General features: G+C 45.2%; 1 protein-coding gene across 2 annotated transcripts in view; it reads left to right on the top strand.

The window, feature by feature from the left end:
- The window catches only part of LOC126248233 (cuticlin-4), a 251,274-nt gene that overhangs the window by 176,112 nt on the left and 49,252 nt on the right, over positions 1-25,910 (top strand). For both annotated transcript variants that reach the window (XM_049949061.1, XM_049949062.1), the window contains exon 3: positions 8,850-8,898. In XM_049949061.1, the coding sequence (XP_049805018.1) occupies positions 8,850-8,898 (49 nt within the window). The remainder of the gene's footprint in view (positions 1-8,849; positions 8,899-25,910) is intronic.

Here is a 25,910-nt window from a genome sequence, read left to right as displayed (position 1 = left end):
TGGTTATAGCGTGATCGAGCGAACGTACTTGTTGTACTAAACACACTTTTAGATACTATTGGAATGGTTAGAAATTTGAATATTTGTCCTTGTGTACGCTTGAAGATCCAATGAAAGGGAACAACAGAATTTGCACATTTCTTTCCTGTTTGCTCAAATATCTGATGTTTCAGTAGGATTGCTAAAACATGTGTGCCTTAGTTGATCATAGAGCAGCCATTAGATTATACATCCAAAGATCTGGGGATCGGTCGCCGACGGATCGTAGTTTTCTTTCTGAAAGACCTGAAGAACACGGGGAACCACGCAAGTGTTGCAAGCGTACCGTTCGTCGAATATTGCTGCGAATCGGGATCCAAAACATGTTGAGCTGAACATGGAGCACTGTAAACCAGATGAGTGGTTAGGTGAACCATATTTTTTGTTACTTCACGTTCGTAGTAATATCAGGATAAGCTGTTTTGCAGGAGACAAATGTTCTGTGCGACTTAAGAGTTCGTAGGCTGGTGTTAGCAGTGTTATAATTAGTGGACAACAGCTTCGACTTTCCAGAGATCTGATATTGTTACTGAAGATGTCAAAAAAAGTCCTGAACAGCGTCAGAGGTTTGACTGGTGACTTCCTATCCTGAAATGGCATGTGGCATGTCTGTGTCATGAAACCACTGTGTGATGAATTCCAGTTGATGTACTGGCCCTCAAATACACACTATCGAACATATTTGACATCAAGCAAAAACACCAGTCTCGTGACTGACTTTACAGACAACAGTAATTTCGTACTTCTGTATAGACATTTGGTGTCGAACTAACGTTCTATTAACCGGATGGGCCTAATTTTCTGTCTGAGCGGTGTATAAACGGAATTGCACTCTTCAGTCACGTTAATGTGACCACCTGTGAAAAGCCTGAATAACCACTTTTAGCACCGTGAACGGCTGAGAGACGTGCGAGAAGACTGTCAGTGAGGTTCCGGAAGGTAACGATAGGGCTGTGGAACCATACCGACTCCAGTGCCTTGCGCATCTGCGCCGGCCTGAGTGGTCGTGCGGTTCTAGGCGCTACAGTCTGGAGCCGGGCAACCGCTACGGTCGCAGGTTCGAATCCTGCCTCGGGCATGGATGTGTGTGATGTCCTTAGGTTAGTTAGGTTTAATTAGTTCTAAGTTCTAGGCGACTGGTGACCTCAGAAGTTAAGTCGCATAGTGCTCAGAGCCATTTGAACCATTTTGCGCATCTGCAATAGGTTTCGCGGCTGAGGATCCACGGTGCGAACAGACCGATTGAGGTGATCCCACAGATTCTCGATTGGGCTAAAATCCGGGTAGTTTTGTGGCCAGGGCAGAACAGTAAACTCATCCTGGTGCTCTTCAAACCACACACGTACACTGCGAGCGGTCTGACACGTTCCGTTGTTCAAATGGTTCAAATGGCTCTGAGCGCTATGGTACTTCTGAGGTCATCAGTCCCCTAGAACTTAGAACCACTTAAACCTAACTAACCTAAGGACAGTACACATATCCATACCCGAGGCAGGATTCGAACCTGCGACCGTAGCGGTCGCGCGGTTCCAAACTGAAGCGCCTAGAACCGCTCGCGTTCCGTTGTCCTACGCGTAGATGCCATTGTGCCGAGGAGAAACACACTGCATGTAAGGGTGGACATGGTCCCCAGAGATAGATACATACACTACTGACCATTAAAATTGCTGCACCAAGAAGAATTACAGATGAAAAACGGGTATTCATTGGACAAATATATTATACTAGAACTGATATGCGATTACATTTTCACGCAATTTTGGTGCATAGATCCTGAGAAATCAGTACCCAGAACAACCACCTCTGGCCGTAATAACGGCCTTGATACGCCTGGGCATTGAGTCAGAGCTTGGATGGCGTGTACAGGTACAGCAGCCCATGCAGCTTCAACACGATACCACAGTTCATCAAGAGTAGTGTAGTGACTAGCGTATTCTGACGAGCCAGTTGCTCTGCCACCATTGACCAGACGTTTTCAGTTGGTGAGAGATCTGGAGAATGTGCTGGCCACGGCAGCAGTCGAACATTTTCTGTATCCAGAAAGGCCCGTACAGGACCTGCAACATGCGGTCGTGCATTATCCTGCTGAAATGTAGGGTTTCACAGGGATCGAATGAAGGGTAGAGCCACGGATCGTAACATATCTGAAATGTAACGTCCACTGTTCAAAGTGCCGTCAATGCGAACAAGAGGTGATCGAGACGTGTAACCAATAGCACCCCATACCATCACGCCGGGTAATACGCCAGTCATGTCGACGACGAATACACGCTTCCAATATGCGTTCACCGCGATGTCGCCAAACACGGATGCGACCATCATGATGCTGTAAACAGAACCTGGATTCATACGAAAAAATGACGTTTTGCCATTCGTGCACCCAGGTTCGTCGTTGAGTACACCATCGCAGGCGCTCCTGCCTGCGATGCAGCGCCAAGGGTAACCACAGCCATGGTCTCCGAGCTAGTCCGTGCTGCTGCAAACGTCGTCGAACTGTTCGTGCAGATGGTTGTTGTCTTGCATACGCCCCCATGTCTTGACTCAGGGATCGAGAATCGTGGCTGCACGATCCGTTACAGCCATGCGGATAAGATGCCTGTCATCTCGACTGCTAGTGATACGAAGCCGTTGGGACCCAGCACGGCGTTCCGTATTACCCTCCTGAACCCACCGATTCCGTATTGTGTTAACAGTCATTGGATCTCGACCAACGCGAGCAGCAATGACACGATACGATAAACCGCAATCGCGATGGGCTACAATCCGACCTTTATCAAAGTCGGAAACGTGATGGTACACATTTCTCCTCCTTACACGAGGCATCACAACAACGTTTCACCAGGCTACGCCGGTCAACTGCTGTTTGTGTATGAGAAATCGGTTGGAAACTTTCCGCATGTCAGCACGTTGCAGGTGTCGCCACCGGCGCCAACCTTTTGTGAATGCTCTGAAAAGCTGATCATTTGCATATCACAACATCTTCTTCCTGTCGGTTAAATTTCGCGTCTGTAGCACGTCATCTTCGTGGTGTAGCAATTTTAATGGCCAGTAGTGTACTTATCTTGATCCGTTGTGCCTTCCAGAATGACGATATCAGCAAGGGAATGCCAAGAAAATATACCCCAGATTATAATGTTGCCTCCTCCGACCTGGACCCTTTGCTTTCAGATGTTTCACGCCGTACACGCCAACGGCCATCTGTCCGATGGAGCATAAAACGTGATATGTCTGAAAGGCCACCTGTCGCCACTCAGTGAACTTCCAGTTACGGTACTGATGTGCAAATTCCAGCCTTCTTTGCCGATGAACAGCAGTCAGCATGGGTGCATTAAGTAGGTACCTGCAGCAGAGGCTCTCGCGGAAGTTGCTCAATAGTTGCACGTCTATTCGCCCGTACACATCTCTGCAGCCGTCGTTCGTGCTCTTCATCTACGGTCCGTGTCGCACCACAGTACCCTCGGCGCCAGTTTTGGATAGCGCCATTTAGCCATGAACAGTATTCTTTAACAACGGCGGCACGCGAACGGTTTACAAACTTATCCGTTTCGGAAGTGCTTCCAACCTTGGCCCAAAAGCCACTGATCATGCTCTTTTGGACGTAAGATAAATCGTTCCGTTTCCGCATTACGACAACGACTGCACTGTTTCCCGCTTCCCCCGACACGCTTTATATACCCCTCACTGCTAGTGCTGCCACCTGCCGTCTGTCAGTCGTTATTGCACGTTGACGTCGAACATAGCACTGCACTCCGTCTTCAGGCCATAAAGGGCCCATCGGGACCATCCGGCCGCCGTGTCATCCTCAGTTGAGGATGTGGATAGGAGGGGCATGTGGTCAGCATACCGCTCTCCCGGTCGTTATGATGGTTTTCTTTGACCGGAGCCGCTACTATTCAGTCGAGTGGCTCCTCAGTTGGCATCACGAGGCTGAGTGCACCCCGAAAAATGGCAACAGCGCATGGTGGCTGGATGGTCACCCATCCAAGTGCCCGACAGCGTTTAATTTCGGTGATCTCACGGGAACCGGTGTATCCACTGCGGCAAGGCCGTTGCCTCGAACATAGCGATGGTCACATTAATGCGACTGGGCCGTGTATAATCTGTTGGGTACAGTTTTTAATGCACAAAATGGAAGACGATGTGCGTTTTACACTCAACTGTACACGCACACACGACGTAGAACAGAATGTATGCATCGCCCAGCTACCCCCGAGTGATTAATGACCTGCACAGAAACATTAAAGATTTATTAGTTCTCTGAATATACTTCACTGCTTCATATGTTAGGTTTGGTGTGAATTTCCTTTTTCCCCTTTCCTTTTACCGATGCTCCTCATTGGCATCAATAAATATTTCTTTACACAGCTTTTGTATTTAGAATGAAATTTTCACTCTACAGCGGAGTGTGCGCTGATATGAAACTTCCTGGCAGATTAAAACTGTGTGCCGGAACGAGACTCGAACTCGGGACCTTTGCCTTTCGCGGGCAAGCGCTCTACCGACTGAGCTACCCAAGCACGACTCACCCCCCGTCCTCACAGCTTTAGCTCAGTCGGTAGAGCGCTTGCCCGCGAAAGGCAAAGGTCCCGAGTTCGAGTCTCGGTCCGGCACACAGTTTTAATCTGCCAGGAAGTTTCATATCAGCGCACACTCCGCTGTAGAGTGAAAATTTCATTCTAGAAACATCCTCCAGGCTGTGGCTAAGCCATGTCTCCGCAATATCCTTTCTTTCAGGAGTGCTAGTTCTGCAAGGTTCGCAGGAGAGCTTCTGTAAAGTTTGGAAGGTAGGAGACGAGGTACTGGCAGAAGTAAAGCTGTGAGGACGGGGAGTGAGTCGTGCTTGGGTAGCTCAGTCGGTAGAGCGCTTGCCCGCGAAAGGCAAAGGTCCCGAGTTCGAGTCTCGGTCCGGCACACAGTTTTAATCGCCAGGAAGTTTCAGCTTTTGTATTTTTTGACATAGATCTATCAGCCGTTCCTGTTCCTGCAACACTTCCATAAATTTTAAGAACTCTTCAATAGTTTCATCTGGGGGGTACAGGCTCAAAAATTTTCAAACAATGGAACATTTTCAAGTGTGCTGTACCACGTAGGAGTAATACTGTTACAGGGAAAAGATAACAGAGATACAGAGAAAGCCATCAGAAAGGGAAGGGGGACAGGCACAGCGAATGTTACAAATTCTGTAGTTAAACGCACTCCGTGGGATTTCACAGCCAAGAATGCCATCATCCCCATGATTTGCTGTGATCGTGGAGAACAGAGTACACTGATGGCCGTGTGGAGTGACAACCCTGAGGGGAGCCGAGATACGCATTTCCACCAGTTAGGTCACTGTCACTGTGTAGTGTGGTGAGTCTGTCATCACAATCTTGACGCCGGCCGGTGTGGCTGAGCGGTTCTAGGCGCTTCAGTCTGGAACCGCGCGACCGCAACGATCGCAGGTTCGAATCCTGCCTCGGGCATGGATGTGAGTGATGTCCTTAGGTTAGTTAGGTTTAGGTAGGTCTAAGTTCTAGGGGACTGATGACCTCAGGTGTTAAGTCCCATAGTGCTCAGAGCCATTTGAACCATTACTGAACAATCTTGACACATGTGGAATAATCACAGTGTGCTTACAGACATCTAGTAACCTACCGTTTTAACTCGCGCTACACTCGTCTACGGAGGCGAGCTCGCTAACGGACGTCTGTGCGGTGGCGCTCGACTCGGTGGTATGCTGGTTCGAATCCTTGTAGTAAATGAAATTTTCACTGCCAGTATTTGGCCAACAAGGGAAGAAAGATGGTGGCATAAAGTTCCTGATAAGCAGTATTTGCATCAGTCTCCTGGATTAAGTTCCAAGAGCGGTTCTAGGCGCTTCAGTCTAGAACCGCGCTGCTACGGTCGCAGGTTCGAATCCTGCCTTGGGCATGGGTGTGTGTGATGTCCTTAGGTTAGTGAGGTTCAAGTAGTTCTAAGTCTAGGCACTGATGACCTCAGATGTTAAGTCGCATAGTGCTCAGAGCCATTTGAACCTTTTTAATTTCCAAGCCTCTCCTCAGTGTCTCATGAAGTGAGGGCAAGTTACACTGTTAATGCAGATCCGTCAACCCTTTTCGATAGGTAGTTGAACCCACTCCGTGGGATTTCCCAGCCAACAATGCCATACAACATTAACACTTTTTTACTCGCACTACGATCGAACTGGTTAAGGGACCGCCTGATAATGTCAGTGGATGTTATCAAAGTGCCTCAAGCTCAAATGGGTCAAATGGCTCTGAGGACTATGGGACTTAACATCTGAGGTCATCAGTCCCCTAGAACTTAGAACTAATTATACCTAACTAACCTAAGGACATCACACACATCCATGCCCGAGGTAGGATTCGATCCTGCGACTGTAGCGGTCGCGCGGCTCCAGAATGAAGCGCCTAGAACCGCTCGGCCACACCAAATTGCCTCAAGCCTATCACGTCTTGTGGTGCTGTGGCAGTACCGCATACATGCTGTGGAACAGGAGCCTGACGTATGTGGCTGTCCTCTGTGCTGTATGTCGTACAACGTGTAACTTTTCTGCGTGTTAAACTATATGATATTAAAACTAAACAATGCCGTAACAGGATCGGAAGGTCCAACGGTACCGATCGACCGCCGTGTCGTCCTCAACCTATGGGCGTTACTGGAGGTCGATATGGATGGGCACGTCAACACATCGCTCTCCCGGCCGTTGTCACTTTTTGTGACCAGCAAAGCCGCCTCTCAATCAGTAGATCTTCGGTTGGCTTCACAAGGGCTGAGCGCACCCCATTCACCAACAGCGCTCGGTCGGCGCGGACGGTCACGCGTCCAAGTGCTAGCAAAGCTTGTGAGGCTGATGTGGCAGGAACCGGTGTTTCCACGGCGGCAAGGCCGTTGGTTTGGTAAACGGTATGATGCTATCGACATGTAAATCCCAGAGGGCAAGTATTTTATCACGAGAGTCCCCTGCAGAGATCCACAATTAAATAACGAACTAAATGAAATGATTAAAGTTAATATGAAGCTAATGTTGATAAAATAATTGAGTTGTTAAAATCCTCATAGAGGTGTCCAAAGTTAATTAATGGATTATGTAGCCAGTGACCAGGCTGCTACTTGACATGTACCACGTTCGTCCAAAACGTTTCGAGACAAGATTAATAAAAAATAAAGGAAAGTTAAGAGGTTGGTTTTAATGCTTGGGGTGTTCTACGTAGTATACCCCCCTCCCCCTTGAGTACAATGCACAGAACGTTGATGCACCCATGCGGAACAGTCAGAAAAATCCTTTTGGATGTTATGCAACTCTGTTATGTCGTCAAAGGTTTGATCCTTCGTGTGAATTTCTACACTATCGTTTTGTGGTAGGTTTGTATTGATAATACCAAGTCTCATCACCTGTGATGACTTTTTCCAGAAAAGAATTGTCCACGTTTCGCTTCGTAACAGAGTCATGACAGGCGTCGATGCGTGGTTGTTTTTGTTCTGGAGTCGAGGTGTGCTTCCTTAAAAACATTCTGAGGAATGTTTTGAAGACTTGATTAAGAGATGTTGCTCCACTGAGATTTGTGACACAACAACGTAGACACAAGACGAGAGGTCACAGACCCATAGTCCACTCACAAGACGCTTTCTAAAACCCCACAAATATTAATCGAAATTAAGAAATTTTAGCTGTGCGTCCCAACAGCTTCGTTTGCATATTAGTCAAAATAACAGACGCATGTGATGGATCGACTTGCTGACAAGTTGCCTTAATAAGAGGACGTGCTGAAACGTACAGTAATTCTTTAGAATTTTTTAAAGTGAAAAGTCATAAGGCCTTTTAAATAAACCAAACGTTATTAACATTCATCTATATTCTTCGTGTCTACGTATTTCTTTCTCAACATAGTCACTCTGGCGATGAACACGTTTCTCTCAACGAGAGACCAGTTTTTTGCTATCGTCACTGTAGAAGGTTTCACTTTATTGACAGAACCATAATCTCACCTACGCTTCCATCTCTTCATCACTATCAAAGTGAAGTCGTGGAAGGTGTTTCTTTAAGTTTTGAAAACAAATGAAAATCGGATGGGACCAAGTCGGGACTGTGTGGAAGACGATCGATGACAGTGAAGCCAAGGCGCCGGATTGTTACAGATATCGCAGAGCTCGTGTGTTTTCTGGCTTTGTCATGCTGAAGGGGAGGGTATTCCATATGTGGCCGAACTCTTCGAATTCGAAACTCGATTGCAGCACACATAGTTATGTTACACGCCGCCATATTAATCGCTATAATTCGGAGCCCTCCAGCAGCATTGGGCTGCAAATGTGTAGACACGAACAATAAAGATGTGAAATGTTAATAAGGTTTGTTTTATTTAAAAAGTTTTAAGAGGTCGCACATAAAAAATTCGGAGGCATTACTTTTCAGCACGCCCGCGGAACCGTATCCCAGTCCTTCTCCCTTCCTCTAACACCCTCCTTATTGATTCATCACAAAGTCTTGACACTTTCAAAAAGATGCATATTCACCTTTACTCAGTTGCTGAAAGACGTCTATAATTACAGGGCTCAATGACGTAAATGCAACTGTTAAGCATAACGCATATGACTTATGAGAAAAACGAAAAGAAATCAAACAAAGCCGTGGATATTAGAAAGTCAGCAGACGGACACAGAATAAAAAACATCTCAGGCAACAGTCAGTGCGAGTACTTGACTGGAGAAAGATGCCCTTGGCCCATTCCAACTGCAGTAGCTAATTGCTGTCTGTTTAGTACAAAGCGAAGTATGCGTTTCGAATGATGTTTTTTCTTCTTTGTTAACAGGCTGCTGCACTGGCGCCTCTCAGTACGGGAGCTCAGATTCCAGACACGAGTAAGTAGAAATATCTTATCGTAATCAGTACTTTATCATCATTCCGTGAAGCCATTAGCCCACTGAAATCGACAATCTTCAATACAGTGATTGAAAGTACTCTTTTAGTCTGTGGGTCACTATGTATATCTATATTCACTGCTTGTGAGGAGATGCCACCGAAAATGTAATCGTTTCTTTAAAAAAATCTTTACAATCATAGTAAGGTTGCACGTGCAAAGAAAAAGAGCTGTATTTTAATAGAAAAATATATAAAAGGCCCAGGATTAGTATTTTACCATAAATATTGATTTTTTAATTTGTTTGTTGCCTTTTTGTAAAAACTGGTAATTGAAATTCTGCACGTGTAATCAACTTGGAAATTTTATTTTAGGGTCCTAAGAGGGTTGTAAGATCACTGAACTACGGTGATTAAATATTTAAACTTTTATTATTAAAAATTTTTTTAACGTCGCACAATCAAAATTAAGTATTATTTGCTAACATGCAGTCCTATAAATCAAAATTTAGTTATAGGATATTATATATTTTATTTCCAATGAGAAAGCCAGATGTTTTGAATAGCTCCTGAACATTTCATAGCATTAGCTCACGTGCTTTTTGATGAAAGGCTTCTGATAATCCAAAAAATGTAAAACTGCGAAAGTGCTGTTTAAAGATTTAGTTGATACTGCCTATTGGCTTCTGTCTCGGGTTCTTCGGCCGACGTTCATCTAATGATTTTTCTGACGTTTCGCCAGCACGAGTGGCTGGCATTGTCAAAGCTTCACCCTCCATTGCCGGTGGTGAACTGGAGCCGAGCTCGCGCGCGCAGGCTATATGTACCTGGCGCGCCAACGCCAGAAAAGAGGCATGATTAGTACGCTCGTAACGAGAGCAGGACGAATATGTGAGCCGCAACACCTCAAACGAGAAATGCAACACCTGGAAACTGTCCTGAGGAGCAATGGTTACTCCACAAATTATATTAGAAGTGTAACAGAGCCCAACCCTCGGCGAAGTAAGGAACCGGAAAAAGAATTGTCGGGTACGGCCTTTCTGCCATACATTCCCAGAGTGACGGACAGAATCGGCCGTATATTGCGCAAACATGGCGTAAAGACGATTTTCAAACCGACAAGGAAGATCAAAGAGTGTCTTAGATCGGCGAAGGAGAAAAGAGACCCACTTGCAATGTCGGGAATATACCGCATACCATGCACATGCGGAAAAGTTTATGTCGGAATGACTGGACGATCCATTAACACCAGGATCAAAGAGCATAAGCGACATTGCAGGTTGGGGCAGGTGGAGAAATCGGCCGTGGCAGAGCACGCACTGAATGAGACCGACCATGTAATAAAATTCGCCGACACGGAAGTTCTGGCTGTAGAGAAGCACTATCACACGCGCTTGTTCAGAGAAGCTGTAGAAATACAAAAACACGCGAACAGTTTGAACAAGAAAGAGGAAAGCCTTAAGGTCAACGGATCCTGGCTTCCCGTACTGCAGCGAACGACCGTCGCAGGTAGCAAGAGGAGAACCGCACCGGAAATGACCGCGGAGAAGCCCTCGGACGTTGGCGCGCCAGGTACATATAGCCTGCGCCCGCGAGCTCGGCTCCAGTTCACCACCGGCAATGGAGGGTGAAGCTTTGACAATGCCAGCCACTCGTGCTGGCGAAACGTCAGAAAAATCATTAGATGAACGTCGGCCGAAGAACCCGAGACAGAAGCCAATAGGCAGTTTGTCAACAAGTGGCCACGAAAGCCTCAACAATTTTGTATTACGCCTCTACGGGGAGGAGATTTGCAGATTGTACCGACGCCTTGACCAACGACGGAAGAAGAAAGCGCGACTGATGTCCTCTCTCGCCTTTCTATCACGTTGCCGAGATGAATGTGCTACGCCGAAGTTCTTGAGATGTAAGCGCCTATTCACCACCGCCCAAGCACATCGTATCTACGACAGAATGGAACGAGCTTTTCTTCGTGAGCGAATACATACAACACGGAGAGACTTGGCAAGAACGGATCAGGAACTACTGGACCTTTTCTATCAACTAAGTAGCAGAATGCATCGAGACGACTGGGACAAGATTGACAGCATCACTCACAGGAGCATGCAGAACGAACTCGAGCGCTGCACCGATCGACAGAAGAAAAAGTTTGAAAGATGCCGGAAGCACACCGACAAGGCGACTCCCGACATGTCACACACAGTGGTCAACCTCACTGAACGACAATTGACCGAAGAGGAAGTGTCTGTTCTTCAAAAAGGAGGGAATTTCGCTATCATCCCGAGAACTTTACCTATGGAGGACATCATTGCCAACACCGAAGCAGCCATTCGTACCCTTCCTTGTGAAAGGGCAGAGGAAATACGCACGGAAACAGCCAGGATACTGCGCCGAGCAAAACCACCAGCCTGCAACCTGAAGAAAGAAGAGGTACAAGCCATTAAGAATCTCAACGCCGACAAGAGTATATTGGTACTGCCTGCCGATAAGGGGAATGCGACCGTCGTAATGAAGACCGAAGATTATGAGCAAAAGATCCGAGACCTATTAGATCCGACGACGTACCGAAAACTAAGCGCAGATCCGACGCAACGTATCACACGGAATACGAATCGATTAATCAAGGCGTCTTCTCTGCCGGCGGACATACAGAGAAACCTGCGCAACACAGAAGCCCTACCACCTCGGCTGTATGGATTACCCAAGATCCATAAGAACAACGTTCCACTGAGACCGATCGTTAGCGCTCCTGGATCACCGACATATAAACTGGCAAAACACTTGGCCTCTCTGCTCCAGCCACACGTGGGGAAGACCGACACATACATTAAGGACTCAGGACATTTCATTGAGAAGCTGAAGAAACTGAAACTTGCACCAAACGACATCCTGGTCAGCTTTGATGTTGTTTCGTTATTTACGAAAGTGCCACTCAGTGACGCTCTGGAGCACATCGGTTCCATTTTTCCGCTAGACATCAGAAAGCTCTTCCATGCATGTCTCACCACGAGCTATTTCACGTGGAATGGCGATTTCTACGAACAGCTGGAAGGCGTCGCCATGGGTAGTCCTCTCAGTCCAGTGGTGGCCAACTTCTTCATGGAACAATTCGAAGCACAGGCACTGGACTCGGCGACTTGCAAACCTAAGGTGTGGTACAGGTACGTCGATGATACTTTCGTGGTGTGGAGCCATGGTGAAGAACAGCTCAGTGACTTCCTAAGACACTTGAACAGCCTCCATGCCAACATAACATTTACCATGGAAGTAGAAAAGGACAAGAAACTGCCATTTCTAGATGTTCTGGTCACAAGGGACGGCGAAGATCTGGGACACAGCGTGTATCGAAAACCGACTCACACGGACCGATACCTGCACAAACTGTCAAACCACCACCCGAGCCAGAAAAGAGGCATGATTAGTACGCTCGTAACGAGAGCAGGACGAATATGTGAGCCGCAACACCTCAAACGAGAAATGCAACACCTGGAAACTGTCCTGAGGAGCAATGGTTACTCCACAAATTATATTAGAAGTGTAACAGAGCCCAACCCTCGGCGAAGTAAGGAACCGGAAAAAGAATTGTCGGGTACGGCCTTTCTGCCATACATTCCCAGAGTGACGGACAGAATCGGCCGTATATTGCGCAAACATGGCGTAAAGACGATTTTCAAACCGACAAGGAAGATCAAAGAGTGTCTTAGATCGGCGAAGGAGAAAAGAGACCCACTTGCAATGTCGGGAATATACCGCATACCATGCACATGCGGAAAAGTTTATGTCGGAATGACTGGACGATCCATTAACACCAGGATCAAAGAGCATAAGCGACATTGCAGGTTGGGGCAGGTGGAGAAATCGGCCGTGGCAGAGCACGCACTGAATGAGACCGACCATGTAATAAAATTCGCCGACACGGAAGTTCTGGCTGTAGAGAAGCACTATCACACGCGCTTGTTCAGAGAAGCTGTAGAAATACAAAAACACGCGAACAGTTTGAACAAGAAAGAGGAAAGCCTTAAGGTCAACGGATCCTGGCTTCCCGTACTGCAGCGAACGACCGTCGCAGGTAGCAAGAGGAGAACCGCACCGGAAATGACCGCGGAGAAGCCCTCGGACGTTGGCGCGCCAGGTACATATAGCCTGCGCCCGCGAGCTCGGCTCCAGTTCACCACCGGCAATGGAGGGTGAAGCTTTGACAATGCCAGCCACTCGTGCTGGCGAAACGTCAGAAAAATCATTAGATGAACGTCGGCCGAAGAACCCGAGACAGAAGCCAATAGGCAGTTTGTCAACAAGTGGCCACGAAAGCCTCAACAATTTTGTATTTAGTTGATATATTTCAACGTGTAACAGAGTTATCTGTATTTTAAAATCCTCCATACTGATATTCTTCATCCTCCAGGTTTCTCTTCTCCCCCCTTGTAATCTATCTGCCCTCTATTTGTAGATCAGAAAGTGCTGTGCCTGCTTTTTGAACCCGCTCTGATCGATGGTGTAAAATGTTTTTGCAGTAAAAAAACAGCTCTCTTCAGCACCTCAGTTTTGCCAGTATTTGTCGCAGTGAAATATACAACTGCAACGTAGACACCTATTTTTAGTACATTAAATGCACAGAATATACTTTTTGAGTATCTAATCCAGATTAAATTACTTAGGCTTTCACTCACACTCTGTGTTTTCCCATGAAGACACTTGCTCAATAAATTAGTGTTTATATATATATATATATATATATATATATATATATATATATGTATATATATATATATATAATCAAAACAGGTTCTGGTAGTCAGTGATTATGTGAATATGGTTCATTCATTTATTACGTTGTGCTCACGGCATTCGTCTTTCGGGCATAGATCATGCTTTGGTACTTGATCGATGGATATTTTTTGAAAATAAATTACACACTCAGTACGCCTATTTCCTTTAAACTGTTTGCATTATTTCTACCAGTTGTCCCATAAAATAACTGAAGAGAAATAGTTTCTTTAAGAGTAAGCCAGTCTTTTCCTCCCAGTGCTTTTCCATTCTCAAGTGCTTAGTCTTTTTCTCGTTTAGCAAGTGACGGAGCCTACCACCAAGCCTCTTTTGGATGTGGCCAACATATCCTAACATTTCTGTTGGAGTACTGAATGGTTTATTATTTCATTAATGGCGACAATGTCAGCATTTATTACAATACAATGTCCTTCAGCCATGCAGCTGCTGCATCAACAGAGACACCATCGCCATCAATTATGTAATCACACCTGGCGGGGATAAAATGACCATACAAAATAACAATGGTCTGGAGTGTGACTGTGTGACGTATGGTGGTTTGGACCGGCAGTGGGTGCGTGCTGGATAGTCGAAGTGTTTAAGGCGACCGCTCCTGATAAGTGAGAAATCTGGGTTCGAGTCCCGGTCTGGCACAACTTTCAGTTGTCACAAGTAGTAGACGCTAATATGTATTCACCATAAATGAATCCAATTCACGTTTATTATCTATTACAACTTTGAAAGACGAAGAATCCCCATCACCATTTCCCAAACGTCTGAAAAGACGGGCGTTCAAATTGTTCAAATGACTCTGAGCACTATGGGACTTAACATCTGAGGTCATCAGTCCCCTAGAACTTAGAACTACTTAAAGCTAACTAACCTAAGGACATCACACACAGCCATGCCCGAGGCAGGATTCGAACCTGCGGTCGTAGCGGTCGCGCGATTCCAGACTCAAGCGCCTAGAACCGCTCGGCCACATCGGCCGGCCAAAGGCGGGCGTGGCTGTGAGTGCAGAGTTAAATATTTTAATATTTTAAATGCATTTCTAATGCTGCTATCAGGATAAAACTTATACATAACATAGATTAAACTCTGTAAACTAACAAAAAATATTTTTGAAAAATCGATTTTTCAAACATAGACCCGTGACATCTCCCCTTAGAGCGCAAAACAGAAGGATTATCTCGAGCTGCTCGAGCCGCAAAAGTACTTCTCACGTGGGTAATATGACAGCAGTTCGTGTTATATTTTTATAATCGCAGATGCCACTTATTAGTTTCGTATTTTCGTAGATACTATTATGACACTGAGGATGCATATTTTAAATGCAGTATTTTTGGAATTCTGTTTGAATTCTGGTCATGAGTACATTATTACGCCATTTACAAGAGGAGGGGTCCGTCTCCGTAGATGAGTGGTCGGCGTGTCTGATTGCGTCATGGAGGACCAGTGTTCCATTTGCATTAGTCAATCATTTTCTCTTGGTGGGAGAACTTGAACGTTGTGCATTTAGCCTAGTAACGATAGTTGGGGAGCTACTTTAAAAAGAAGTAGCGCCTCTGGTTTGGAACGACACCAACGATCGGATCAGCGCTGTGCTAACCAAACGTCCCTCCATACTGACATCCAAATGATGGGCAGGCAAATGGATGACGCACTGATCCTGGGTCCTTCTTGTACATTAACAGATGGGGGAGGGCAGTTTTCTTCTGTGCCTTTGCTTTCAAATCCAGTGAACATTTTCGCGAAATACTCACTTGCTGATTAACAAATCATAGGGGTAATTTAAGGTTTAAACGCAGTCTTTTTTTCTCGTTGATGGTACGTTTCGTTGCAGCTTGAAACCTGTGGTTATGGGGAAGCTATCAGATGCAGTTAAAAAATGTTTGTTGGATGAAATATTTGCCTCTTCCCTCTCTTTCCTACTGTCAGTCTTCCCTTTCACAACGAAAAGTTACACGCTATACTTCTAAGAACTTGGATGAGCTGGTGGAGTGTTGGAGTCTGTGCTATTTATAACTTGTACCTTAAATGCCACTCTTACGTGTAGATGACTGCAATGATGGCATGTAAATATAGTGCTGTTGACAACAAAAGGCCGGCCGATGTGACCGAGCGGTTCTAGGCGCTTCAGTCCGGAACCGCGCTGCTGCTACGGTCGCAGGTTCGAATCCTGCCTCCGGCACGGATGTGTGTGATGTCCTTAGGTTAGTTAGGTATAAGTAGTTCTGAGTTTAGGGGACTGATGACCTCAGATTTTAAGTCCCATAGTGCTTAGAGCCATTTGAATCATTTGACAACAAAATGAAAGGGTGGAATTCGGTATCCGAACTCCTTACAAATAACACCAAGGGGCTGCCGATCTTGGCTGCTTTCAACTGTAGGATCTCCATTAACAATGTCGCACGCCCCTATTATGTGGGTGCATCACGGAGAAGGAAGGAGGGACAGTAGGCAGGAAGGACAGAAGGCAGGAAGATCAGAGTTTAACGTCTACTCGACAACTACGTCATTAGAGACGGGAGCGCAAACGCGGTTTAGGGAAGGATGGGAAAGGTAATCTGCCATGCTCTTTCAAAGAAACTATCCCAACATTTGCCTTAAGCGATTTAGGGAAATCATAAAAAGCCTAAATCTGCACGGCCGGACGGAGGTATGAACCGTTGTACACTCGAATGAGAGTCCACTGTGCTAACAACTGCGCCATCTCGCTCGGCACACCGAGAAGAAGTTCGAGATTTAACCAAAGACATGATCGCACAGTCTGGCAGTCAGAAAGTATACGTCGATACCTCTCTTTCCCTTGCATGAAATGTTGGCGTATTTCTATGAAATCCATAAGTTTAAAGGACATATAGACTGTTTCTGTCAGCAAAGCGACTGTCAAAGAAAATCCATAGATGGAAATGGTGTGGTGGTACCCGCTGCGACATGAATCACTGATGACACCTCACTTGCTATGTTAGGGTTCTCGTCACATTGGAAAATACAGTGCTTACGATTAATCCCATGTAGTCTCTCGACATCAGCCTCACGCTTTCACGCATTTCTGACGGCGTAGCTCGCATTTGTATTATGGTTCTTAACGGACATTATGATTTCTATGGACTCTTCGACAGCCAGTACCCAATAATTTACAGCGTGGACTGGAATCCGTATCTGTTTAGATAGCATGTTGTACTTACTAATAAGTATTCGAAATTTTATTAGTGCAGCATCTCAAATACAGAAGTTTATTAAAATCATTGGTGACGAATTATAACCTTATGAAGAAGTGCAAGATCTCATCTAAACAGATACAAATTCTAGTTCACGTTTAGAATCACTAAGACGCAGTCATCAACGAGACCGTGAAAAATATAAGAGTTGGTTAAAACTTTGATAGAGATGCGGCCTTCTCGTTCAGCAGTGCTTGGACGTTGATGCTTGCTACCGAGAGACTACCGGAGAGTCAGAGTCAAAGCAGGCTCTTACTCAAGGAATGTGCAAAGGTAAGCAGAACTAAAGGCTATCGGGTCAACAAAATACCTGGGAATCATAATTACAAACAACTCAAATTGGAACGATCAAATGGATAACGCTGAGGAGAAGGCAAACCGAAGACTACGTTTTTTTTGGCAGAACGCTTAGAAGATGCAACAGGACTACTAAACAGACTGCGTACATTACACGTGTCCATCCTCTGCTAGAGTATTGCTTTCCAGTATGGGATCCTCACTATATTGGACTGACAGAGGACATCGAAAAAGTTCAAAGGAGGGTAACTTGTTTTGTATTGTCGCGAAATAGGGAAGAGAGTGTCATGGATATTATACGCGAGTTGGGGTGGTAATAATTAAAACAAAGGCGTTTTTCATTGCAGCGAGATCTTTTCACGAAATTTCAATCGCCAACGTTCTCCTCCGAATGCGAAAATACTTTTTTGGAACCCACCTACATAGGGTGAAATGATCATTATAATAAAATACGAGAAATCTGAGCTCGCCCGGAAATACAGGGTGTACCAAAAAGAATCATCCGATTTCAGAAAATCATATCAATTATGTTATTTGAGATTTGTGTGTGAACATCGTACTGTTGGAAAGAGCGAACTCTCGAGTTTTACATGGTTCTCGCTAGGTAGCAGCAGTGTGTGCCCACTTCAGTTCTAGTAAAAATTATGTTGGGACAACAGAAAGCGCTTAGTGCTCTTCGTTTTGCCAGTATAAGTGTTCAGCGTGACTTTCGTACTAGGTATGGTGAGGATCCTGCTACAGCACAGAGCATTAGACGATGGCATGAACAATTCCGAGAAACAGGTTGTTTGTGTAAAGGCAAATCGCCGGGCCTTCCCCGAGTGTCTGACACAGACGTGAACTCGGAGTGGGAACAATTTGAACATCGCATTGACATGTGCCGTGCATCTCAAGGGGGGCATATTGAACACCTATGAAAAGGTATGAAAAAAACTTGTTGAGTTTGCCGCTCATCAAAAAACAAAATTCACTGTATATGTTTATTAGTTTTAAAAATATAGACGTGCCAAATCGGACGCTTCTTTTTGATACACCCTGTATTTCAGTGTTCGTTTTTCCCGCTAGCTGTTAGCGCGTGTAACAGTAGAGAAACTGTGTGAAAGTGGTTCGATGAAACCTCTGCAAAGCACTTACGTGTGAATTGCAGAGCAGTCATCTAGATGTAGATGTAGGAATCCTACATCGCCGTTCTAGCCAATGTTCTAGTGGAGGTGGTCTGCAGGTGCCTTCCTCCGATTTGTTATGAACTGTCAAGGGTGTATATGTGTCGTGTTGAGACTGTGATGAGCGCGTGTACAGTGTAGTGTTGGGTTTGTTTTTTTACGGATGGAGAGAAGGGAGAGCGTGAGACCTGCTGCCGGCACATAACCTACTCATCTCGAATAACATCAAGGGGGCTCAAAATGGCTCTGAGCACTATGGGACTTAACGTCTGAGGTCATCAGTCCCCTAGAACTTAGAACTACTTAAACCTAACTAACCTAAGGACATCACACACATCCATGCCCGAGCCAGGATTCGAAACTGCGACCGTAGCGGTCGCGCGGTTCCTGACTGAAGCGCCTAGAACCGCTCGGCCACACTGGCCGGTGAAAAGTTTCCACCACCAGGATTCGAACCGCGTTACTACCGAATCGTGCGCCACTGCACAGGCGTTAATTCCATGTAAGCGTGGTTCAGTGATAGTATGGAATGACAAAACCTTCAGTGAGAACTGCGATTAGGACGATACAGATAGAGAGAATGGCTCTGAGCACTATGGGACTCAACTGCTGAGGTCATTAGTCCCCTAGAACTTAGAACTAGTTAAACCTAACTAACCTAAGGACATCACAAACATCCATGCCCGAGGCAGGATTCGAACCTGCGACCGTAGCGGTCTTGCGGTTCCAGACTGCAGCGCCTTTAACCGCACGGCCACTTCGGCCGGCTAGAGAGAATGAAAAATTCAACCGTGGCCAAACGCACATTAAGCGATGTTGATGGCGTTATTAATTTCAATAACGTCTCACTCACGTTGGCAGTTGCTAGGCACCGACCTTGGCTACGGGGAGGGGTACAGGAGACTATACACCATAACATACATTTGATGACAACAATGACGCTCCGGGTGACGTATTATCGTTGGCGCCGCTGTAATCTTTAGTTGCAATTTGTACTGCTACGTCATTTACACCCGTAGATCAGTTCTTTCTTTGACAGCCTGTTGTTACCCTGACGAAGACAATGGAGGATACTGTCGATAGTTTGCGATTTACACAAACTCTACTTCAGCAAGAACATTTACAGAACAAATCCGTCACGAAAGTCTTTGCGGTTATCCCCTCTCCGCGTCAGTCAACTACTGGTCTTTGAAACAGCTGCCTCTGTATCACGCACCGGCGTGTGTTAGTGACATCGGCCACGCTGCATCTCAATCTTGCACTGCAATCGAGGGAGAGCTGGAAGGTATTAGAAAGGCAAGGGAGGGCGGCATTGGTGTTGTCTACGACGGGCGGCAACCGAGAGCGAAGTGCGGTCGCCGCTGCGCGCCTGTCCCCGTTTGTGCCCAGGGAAGAGAAATGGAAAGTGCCCAGCCGAGCTGCCGCTCGCTTTCTTTCCCGTTTACTTTCCCAGAATCCAATCACTACGCTGTGGCTTTACCTAGCTTTGGCGCCCAAACACTGTCAGAAAATTCGCTATACTGCTATACAGGGTGTTACAAAAAGGTAGGGCCAAACTTTCAGGAAACATTCCTCACACACAAAGAAAGAAAATATGTTATGTGGACATGTGTCCGGAAACGCTTACTTTCCATGTTAGAGCTCATTTTATTATTTCTCTTCAAATCACATTAATCATGGAATGGAAACACACAGCAACAGAACGTACCAGCGTGACTTCAAACACTTTGTTACAGGAAATGTTCAAAATGTCCTCCGTTAGTGAGGATACATGCATCCACCCTCAGTCGCATGGAATCCCTGATGTGCTGATGCAGCCCTGGAGAATGGCGTATTGTATCACAGCCGTCCACAATACGAGCACGAAGAGTCTCTACATTTGGTACCGGAGTTGCGTAGACAAGAGCTTTCAAATGCCCCCATAAATGAAAGTCAGGAGGGTTGAGGTCAGGAGAGCGTGGAGGCCATGGAATTGGTCCACCTCTACAAATCCATCGGTCACCGAATCTGTTGTTGAGAAGCGTACGAACACTTCGACTGAAATGCGCAGGAGCTCCATCGTGCATGAACCACATGTTGTGTCGTACTTGTAAAGGCACATATTCTAGCAGCACAGGTAGAGTATCCCGTATGAAATCATGATAACGTGCTCCATTGAGCGTAGGTGGAAGAACATGGGACCCAATCAAGACATCATCTACAACGCCAGCCCAAACGTTCACAGAAAATCTGTATTGATGACGTGATTGCACAATTGCGTGCGGATTCTCGTCAGCCCACACATGTTGATTGTAAAAATTTACAATTTGATCACGTTGGAATGAAGGCTCATCCGTAAGGAGAACATTTGCACTGAAATGAGGATTGACACATTGTTGGATGAACCATTCGCAGAAGTGTACTCGTGGAGGCCAATCAGCTGCTGATAGTGCCTGCACACGCTGTACATGGTACGGAAACAACTGGTTCTCCCGTAGCACTCCCCATACAGTGACGTGGTCAACGTTACCTTGTACAGCAGCAGCTTCTCTGACGCTGACATTAGGGTTATCGTCAACTGCACGAAGAATTGCCTCGTCCATTGCAAGTGTCCTCTTCGTCCTAGGTCTTCCCCAGTCGCGAGTCATAGGCCGGAATGTTCCGTGCTCCCTAAGATGCCGATCAATTGCTTCGGACGTCTTCCTGTCGGGACACCTTCGTTCTGGAAACTGTCTCGATACAAACGTACCGCGCCACGGCTATTGCCCCGTGCTAATCCATACATCAAATGGGCATCTGCCAACTCCGCATTTGTAAACATTGCACTGACTGCAAAACCACGTTCGTGATGAACACTAACCTGTTGATGCTACGTTCTGATGCGCTTGATGCTAGTACTGTAGAGCAATGAGTCGCATGTCAACACAAGCACAGAAGTCAACATTACCTTCCTTCAATTGGGCCAACTGGCAGTGAATCGAGGAAGTACAGTACATACTGACGAAACTAAAATGAGCTTTAACATGGAATTTAAGCGTTTCCGGACACATGTCCACATAACATCTTTTCTTTATTTGTGTGTGAGGAATGTTTCCTGAAAGTTTGGCCGTACCTTTTTGTAACACCCTGTATATAGTCACAATATAACGGAAAAGAAGTTAAAAAATATGCCCATCTTCTACATTGTACAACAGCACTTAATTTGCAAATCCTACGTTTTACGTGACACGCGAGTTCATTTATTCCAACACTTGACAGAAAAAGGACCGTAAACAGAAACACAGAAATATGTGTCTGCAACATAGAGTGTAGTCTCCAGGTACATCCGGTGGTAAAAACTGCAGCCTTTCTTTTACAGATTCTGTACTCGAGGAGAAACTGCAAAGCTGCTGGTTTGCTAGGAAGGTATTAGAAATGAAATTAAGGGTCGGGTCACTGTTGTTGTCTATTCCGAGGGGTAACCGAGAACTAGTTGTGATCACAACCAATTCCTGTACACATTTACACACGGTGAACATAAATGTCCTCTTTATGAGTCCAGTCGAAAATATAGTCCAGAGCTTTGAATTTCATACGAACTCGGTTTAACCGGTGACATTTAGAAATTCTTGAAGTAAGAGAACCGCTCCAGTAATTTTTTTCTCCCTGCTCAAGTTTTTGACACGATTATGAATTTCATGATTTTTTCTGAATAAACGTATCTAGCAAATACCAACTTGAGCGAGACAATATTAACATTAATGACACCATTAACAAAACTAAATTTTTCATAGCTCTCTGTCTGCATTGTCCTGGGTGAAAGAGATTCGTAGTTTTTACAAAAGGTTTTGTTATTCCATACTAATACTGACACATGCTTATATGAGAAGCGAAGCAGTCCTTACGTCGTGAATGGGTCGTGTTCGTCTGCAGATAATGTTAGACTCAAATTTTGTTTATCTGTAGGTAATTTTTACTGTTAATTTTGCAAAAGTCAGCCGTTTTTTAATGATATGCTGACAGTGTGTGGAAGGAAGGTATAACCTGAAGCCAGCCGGGGTGGCCGAGCGGTTCTAGGCGCTACAGTCTGGAACCGCGCGACCGCTACGGTCGCAGGTTCGAATCCTGCTTCGGGCATGGATGTGTGTGATATCCTTAGGTTTAAGTAGTTCTAAGTTCTAGGGTACTGATGACCTTAGAAGTTACGTCCCATAGTGCTCAGAGCCATTTGAACCATATAACCTGAAAGAACGATGTTCGTCGTCTCGGACGTGGCCTGAGCTCCCACCGCTTTGCAGTCCCCATTTCGGAGTATAAGAATGTAGCTGAGGTGTTGCACCTCAATTTTAAGATGTACAAACTTGTATTACACATAAAACGAGCTATGATATGTCTTGTCAAATCTTATTTCCGGTTGGGGTGGTGATCCGAGCGCCTATTCAAGTGCAGAGCTGTCCATGTTAGTTTCGTGTACAGTGTGTATCAAAACTACTGGAAAAAAGCTTGAGACAGTTGTTGACACCGGGAAAAGAAAATGTATCACGTACATATCTGTCCAGAAAAGATTCTCTTTTTTAATTTATTATTGTGCAACGGCATTTATGTATTTACGGTTGTCAGCTAACAGTATTTCTTCACAATGTGATCGTCTCACGGAAAGTCACAGAATAAGCTTCTACACATGCGTGAACTAGTTGCTCCACTGACTGTCACATCTTTTTAAAAAGCCGCAGAGAGTTTCCGCACCTTCCGCAAATTTCCGTAACACATTGGTAAAACGTCTCTGTAGCTGGATTACTAGGTGAATAAACTAACTCTTCGAACTGTCGCAAACGATAAAAATCGAAAGGATGGAGCTTGAGGGAATGTGCAGTTCATGGACCGCGTCCTTCCTTTACTGTACAGAATGTTTTACTATTATAGGTAAAACGAAAGTTGCGAGAAGAGGACAATGAAAGAAGCAAATAATTCTAAGAAACATAGGTCCAGAAACCAGTGGTTTCCCCGGTACGACGTATTACGACTGAGTACATAAACATGTCACAACAGAGTACCTGAGGATTCAAACTTCAGGTATGTACCTAAGGACAAACATTATAACAAGTTTTCCACATGGCCACCGTTCATGTGAAGCCAGGCATCAGCAAATGTCCACAACGACGTCCGTACAAGACCAAAAATCCCAGGCGTGTTTCGAATACATTGACAACCATCCACAATGCGTACCTGGAGATTATCGACACTATCAACAGGGCTGAAATACACTAAAGTTTTTAGTTATCCTCACTCACACAAAAAAATCCAACGGGTTCAAGTCGGGGAATCCGGGCAGTCACGGTATTTGTGAGCCACAAGCTAAACACCTACCGAAGATTCGTACTACGTATTCCTGAACAGCCACATGAAAGTGTGCTGGTACACCATCATGCATGTACCACATATGCGCCCATTCACCATAAGGATAATCATAATCACGCGTAAAGCTTGTAACATATAGGTATCCTTAGATACTAACTGTGTTGTAACATTGGCGTGACTGCACTTGTTCATACGTCGTGTATGGGACATGAATGGTTCCGGATCTATGTTTATTAAGGTTATTTGCTTGTTTCATAGTCCTCTACTCGCTCCTTTCGTTGTACCTATATATAGTGGAGCACCCCGGATACCCGTCACGGTACAAATCAGCCGTTTTGATCTTCTCGACAATTGTGAGTAAAGTAAGCTGGAATCACATCTTGTACGAAACACGTGATCCTTCACATAGCCGGCGATCATTACATAAAAAGCTTGCAACGGTACATCAATAGACTGGCTTTTGTTAGTAACTTCATGTAAAATATTCTTCCAATAATAAATAAAACGAGACGTCAGATATATATTCACATGGCGTTTTTCCTGGTTTTTTATGAGGAATGTATTTCCAAAATATTGTCAATGAATTTCTAATATACTCTGTAGATAGTGTGACATGTGCAGTGACTATTCCGTGTAGCCAATGCGACAGGGACACCTAAATGACAGTGTGCAGGTGACTATTACGTAAAACATTAACAGAAGGATAGGTGAATTCCACTTACGAGACGGTAAAATCTCGGGTTGCAGAAATCTACTAATGGGAGCTAATGGCTACGTCAGCTCCCGAACTTTTCGCAGAGTTGACCTCTAGTATCAGCCAGTGGTTACATAACCTAAGGTACACACATCGAATTGAAAAACAAAAGAAAATATGTTTATTCAGCAACATTTCATGGGATAAGTCCCTGAATGCTAGAAATAGTATTTTAACAGTTGCAACTACAGAGGTTAATTCTAGAAGGTACTGTTTTCTTTCTAAATGTTTGTTATGTAGCCAACTTTTAAGCCACTGCAAGCTTGTCATCAGATTAAGTCATGCAGATCACACTGGAAATCACGATTGTCATCGAAAACATCCACTTAGATGAATCTGCTACTATTCTACTGTCACCTCTGCTACTAGAACAAGAGCGAAGTACGTGGATAAGACCTGTTATCAAAATGTGCTTCCGTAGCAAGAAAGAGAACAGGAACAGTTTTTCTTCAAGAATACCTTCGGGTTACATCGCAGACACAATTTTCTAAAAGTTAGAAACGGACACTATAGCGCTGCTCATATCTTTACGTATGTGCATGGCCCGCTTCATCTACATCTACACGTGTACACCGCAAGCCACTGCACTGTGCATGGCGGAGAGTACCACGCACCATTACTAGCCATTCCCACTATATTCGACACAATCGTCTTGAGAGAATCGGCAGCTGTTTTAGATGATTAAGACAGTTCTCATTTATGGTTCCATCTCAGTTGCACTGAGTTGCAACTGAGACGGAACAATAAATGAGAATTATCTCAACTAGTCATTTACTTTCCTTTTCAACTAGCAAACAGAGGGAGAGAAAAACGACTGTCTTTAAGCATCCGTACGAGCCGTGATTTCTCTCATCTTACCTTCGTGGGCCTTACGCGAAATATATGTTGGCGGCAGTAGCATCGATCTGCAGTCGACCTCAAATGCCGGTTCTCCAAATTTCCGCAATAGTGCCTCGCGAAATGAGCGTCATCTTCTTTCCAAGCCCGCATCTCGTGGTCGTGCGGTAGCGTTCTCGCTTCCCACGCCCGGGTTCCCGGGTTCGATTCCCGGCGGGGTCAGGGTTTTTCTCTGCCTCGTGATGGCTGGGTGTTGTGTGATGTCCTTAGGTTAGTTAGGTTTAAGTAGTTCTAAATTCTAGGGGACTGATGACCATAGATGTTAAGTCCCATAGTGCTGAGAGCCATTTGAACCATTTTTTTCTTCTTTCCAAGGATTCCCATTTGAGTCTGTGCTGAATATGAACCATTACACGTATTGCAAATAAAATTAATGTCCCCTTGCCCCCGCCCTCTTACCGGTGTAATTTTGATTTAGCTCACTCTTATAGACACTGTCACCAAAAGCATGCACAATTTTTGCCTTGTCAGGTCTGTGGGTTTGAATTTTGGACTCTCGTCATCTGAAATCTCACGGAGCGCTGCAGCATGTTGTTTCACGTAAACATTATTACTGCGAGGAATGCTTCGTGAGTGCAGTTCGTAAACTATATGAC

Source organism: Schistocerca nitens, chromosome 3 (genome assembly GCF_023898315.1).
Source record: "Schistocerca nitens isolate TAMUIC-IGC-003100 chromosome 3, iqSchNite1.1, whole genome shotgun sequence".
NCBI classification, from domain to species: Eukaryota; Metazoa; Arthropoda; class Insecta; order Orthoptera; family Acrididae; genus Schistocerca; species Schistocerca nitens.
Note: the sequence above shows the minus strand (reverse complement) of the source record. Positions and strands in the feature narration are given on the sequence as shown.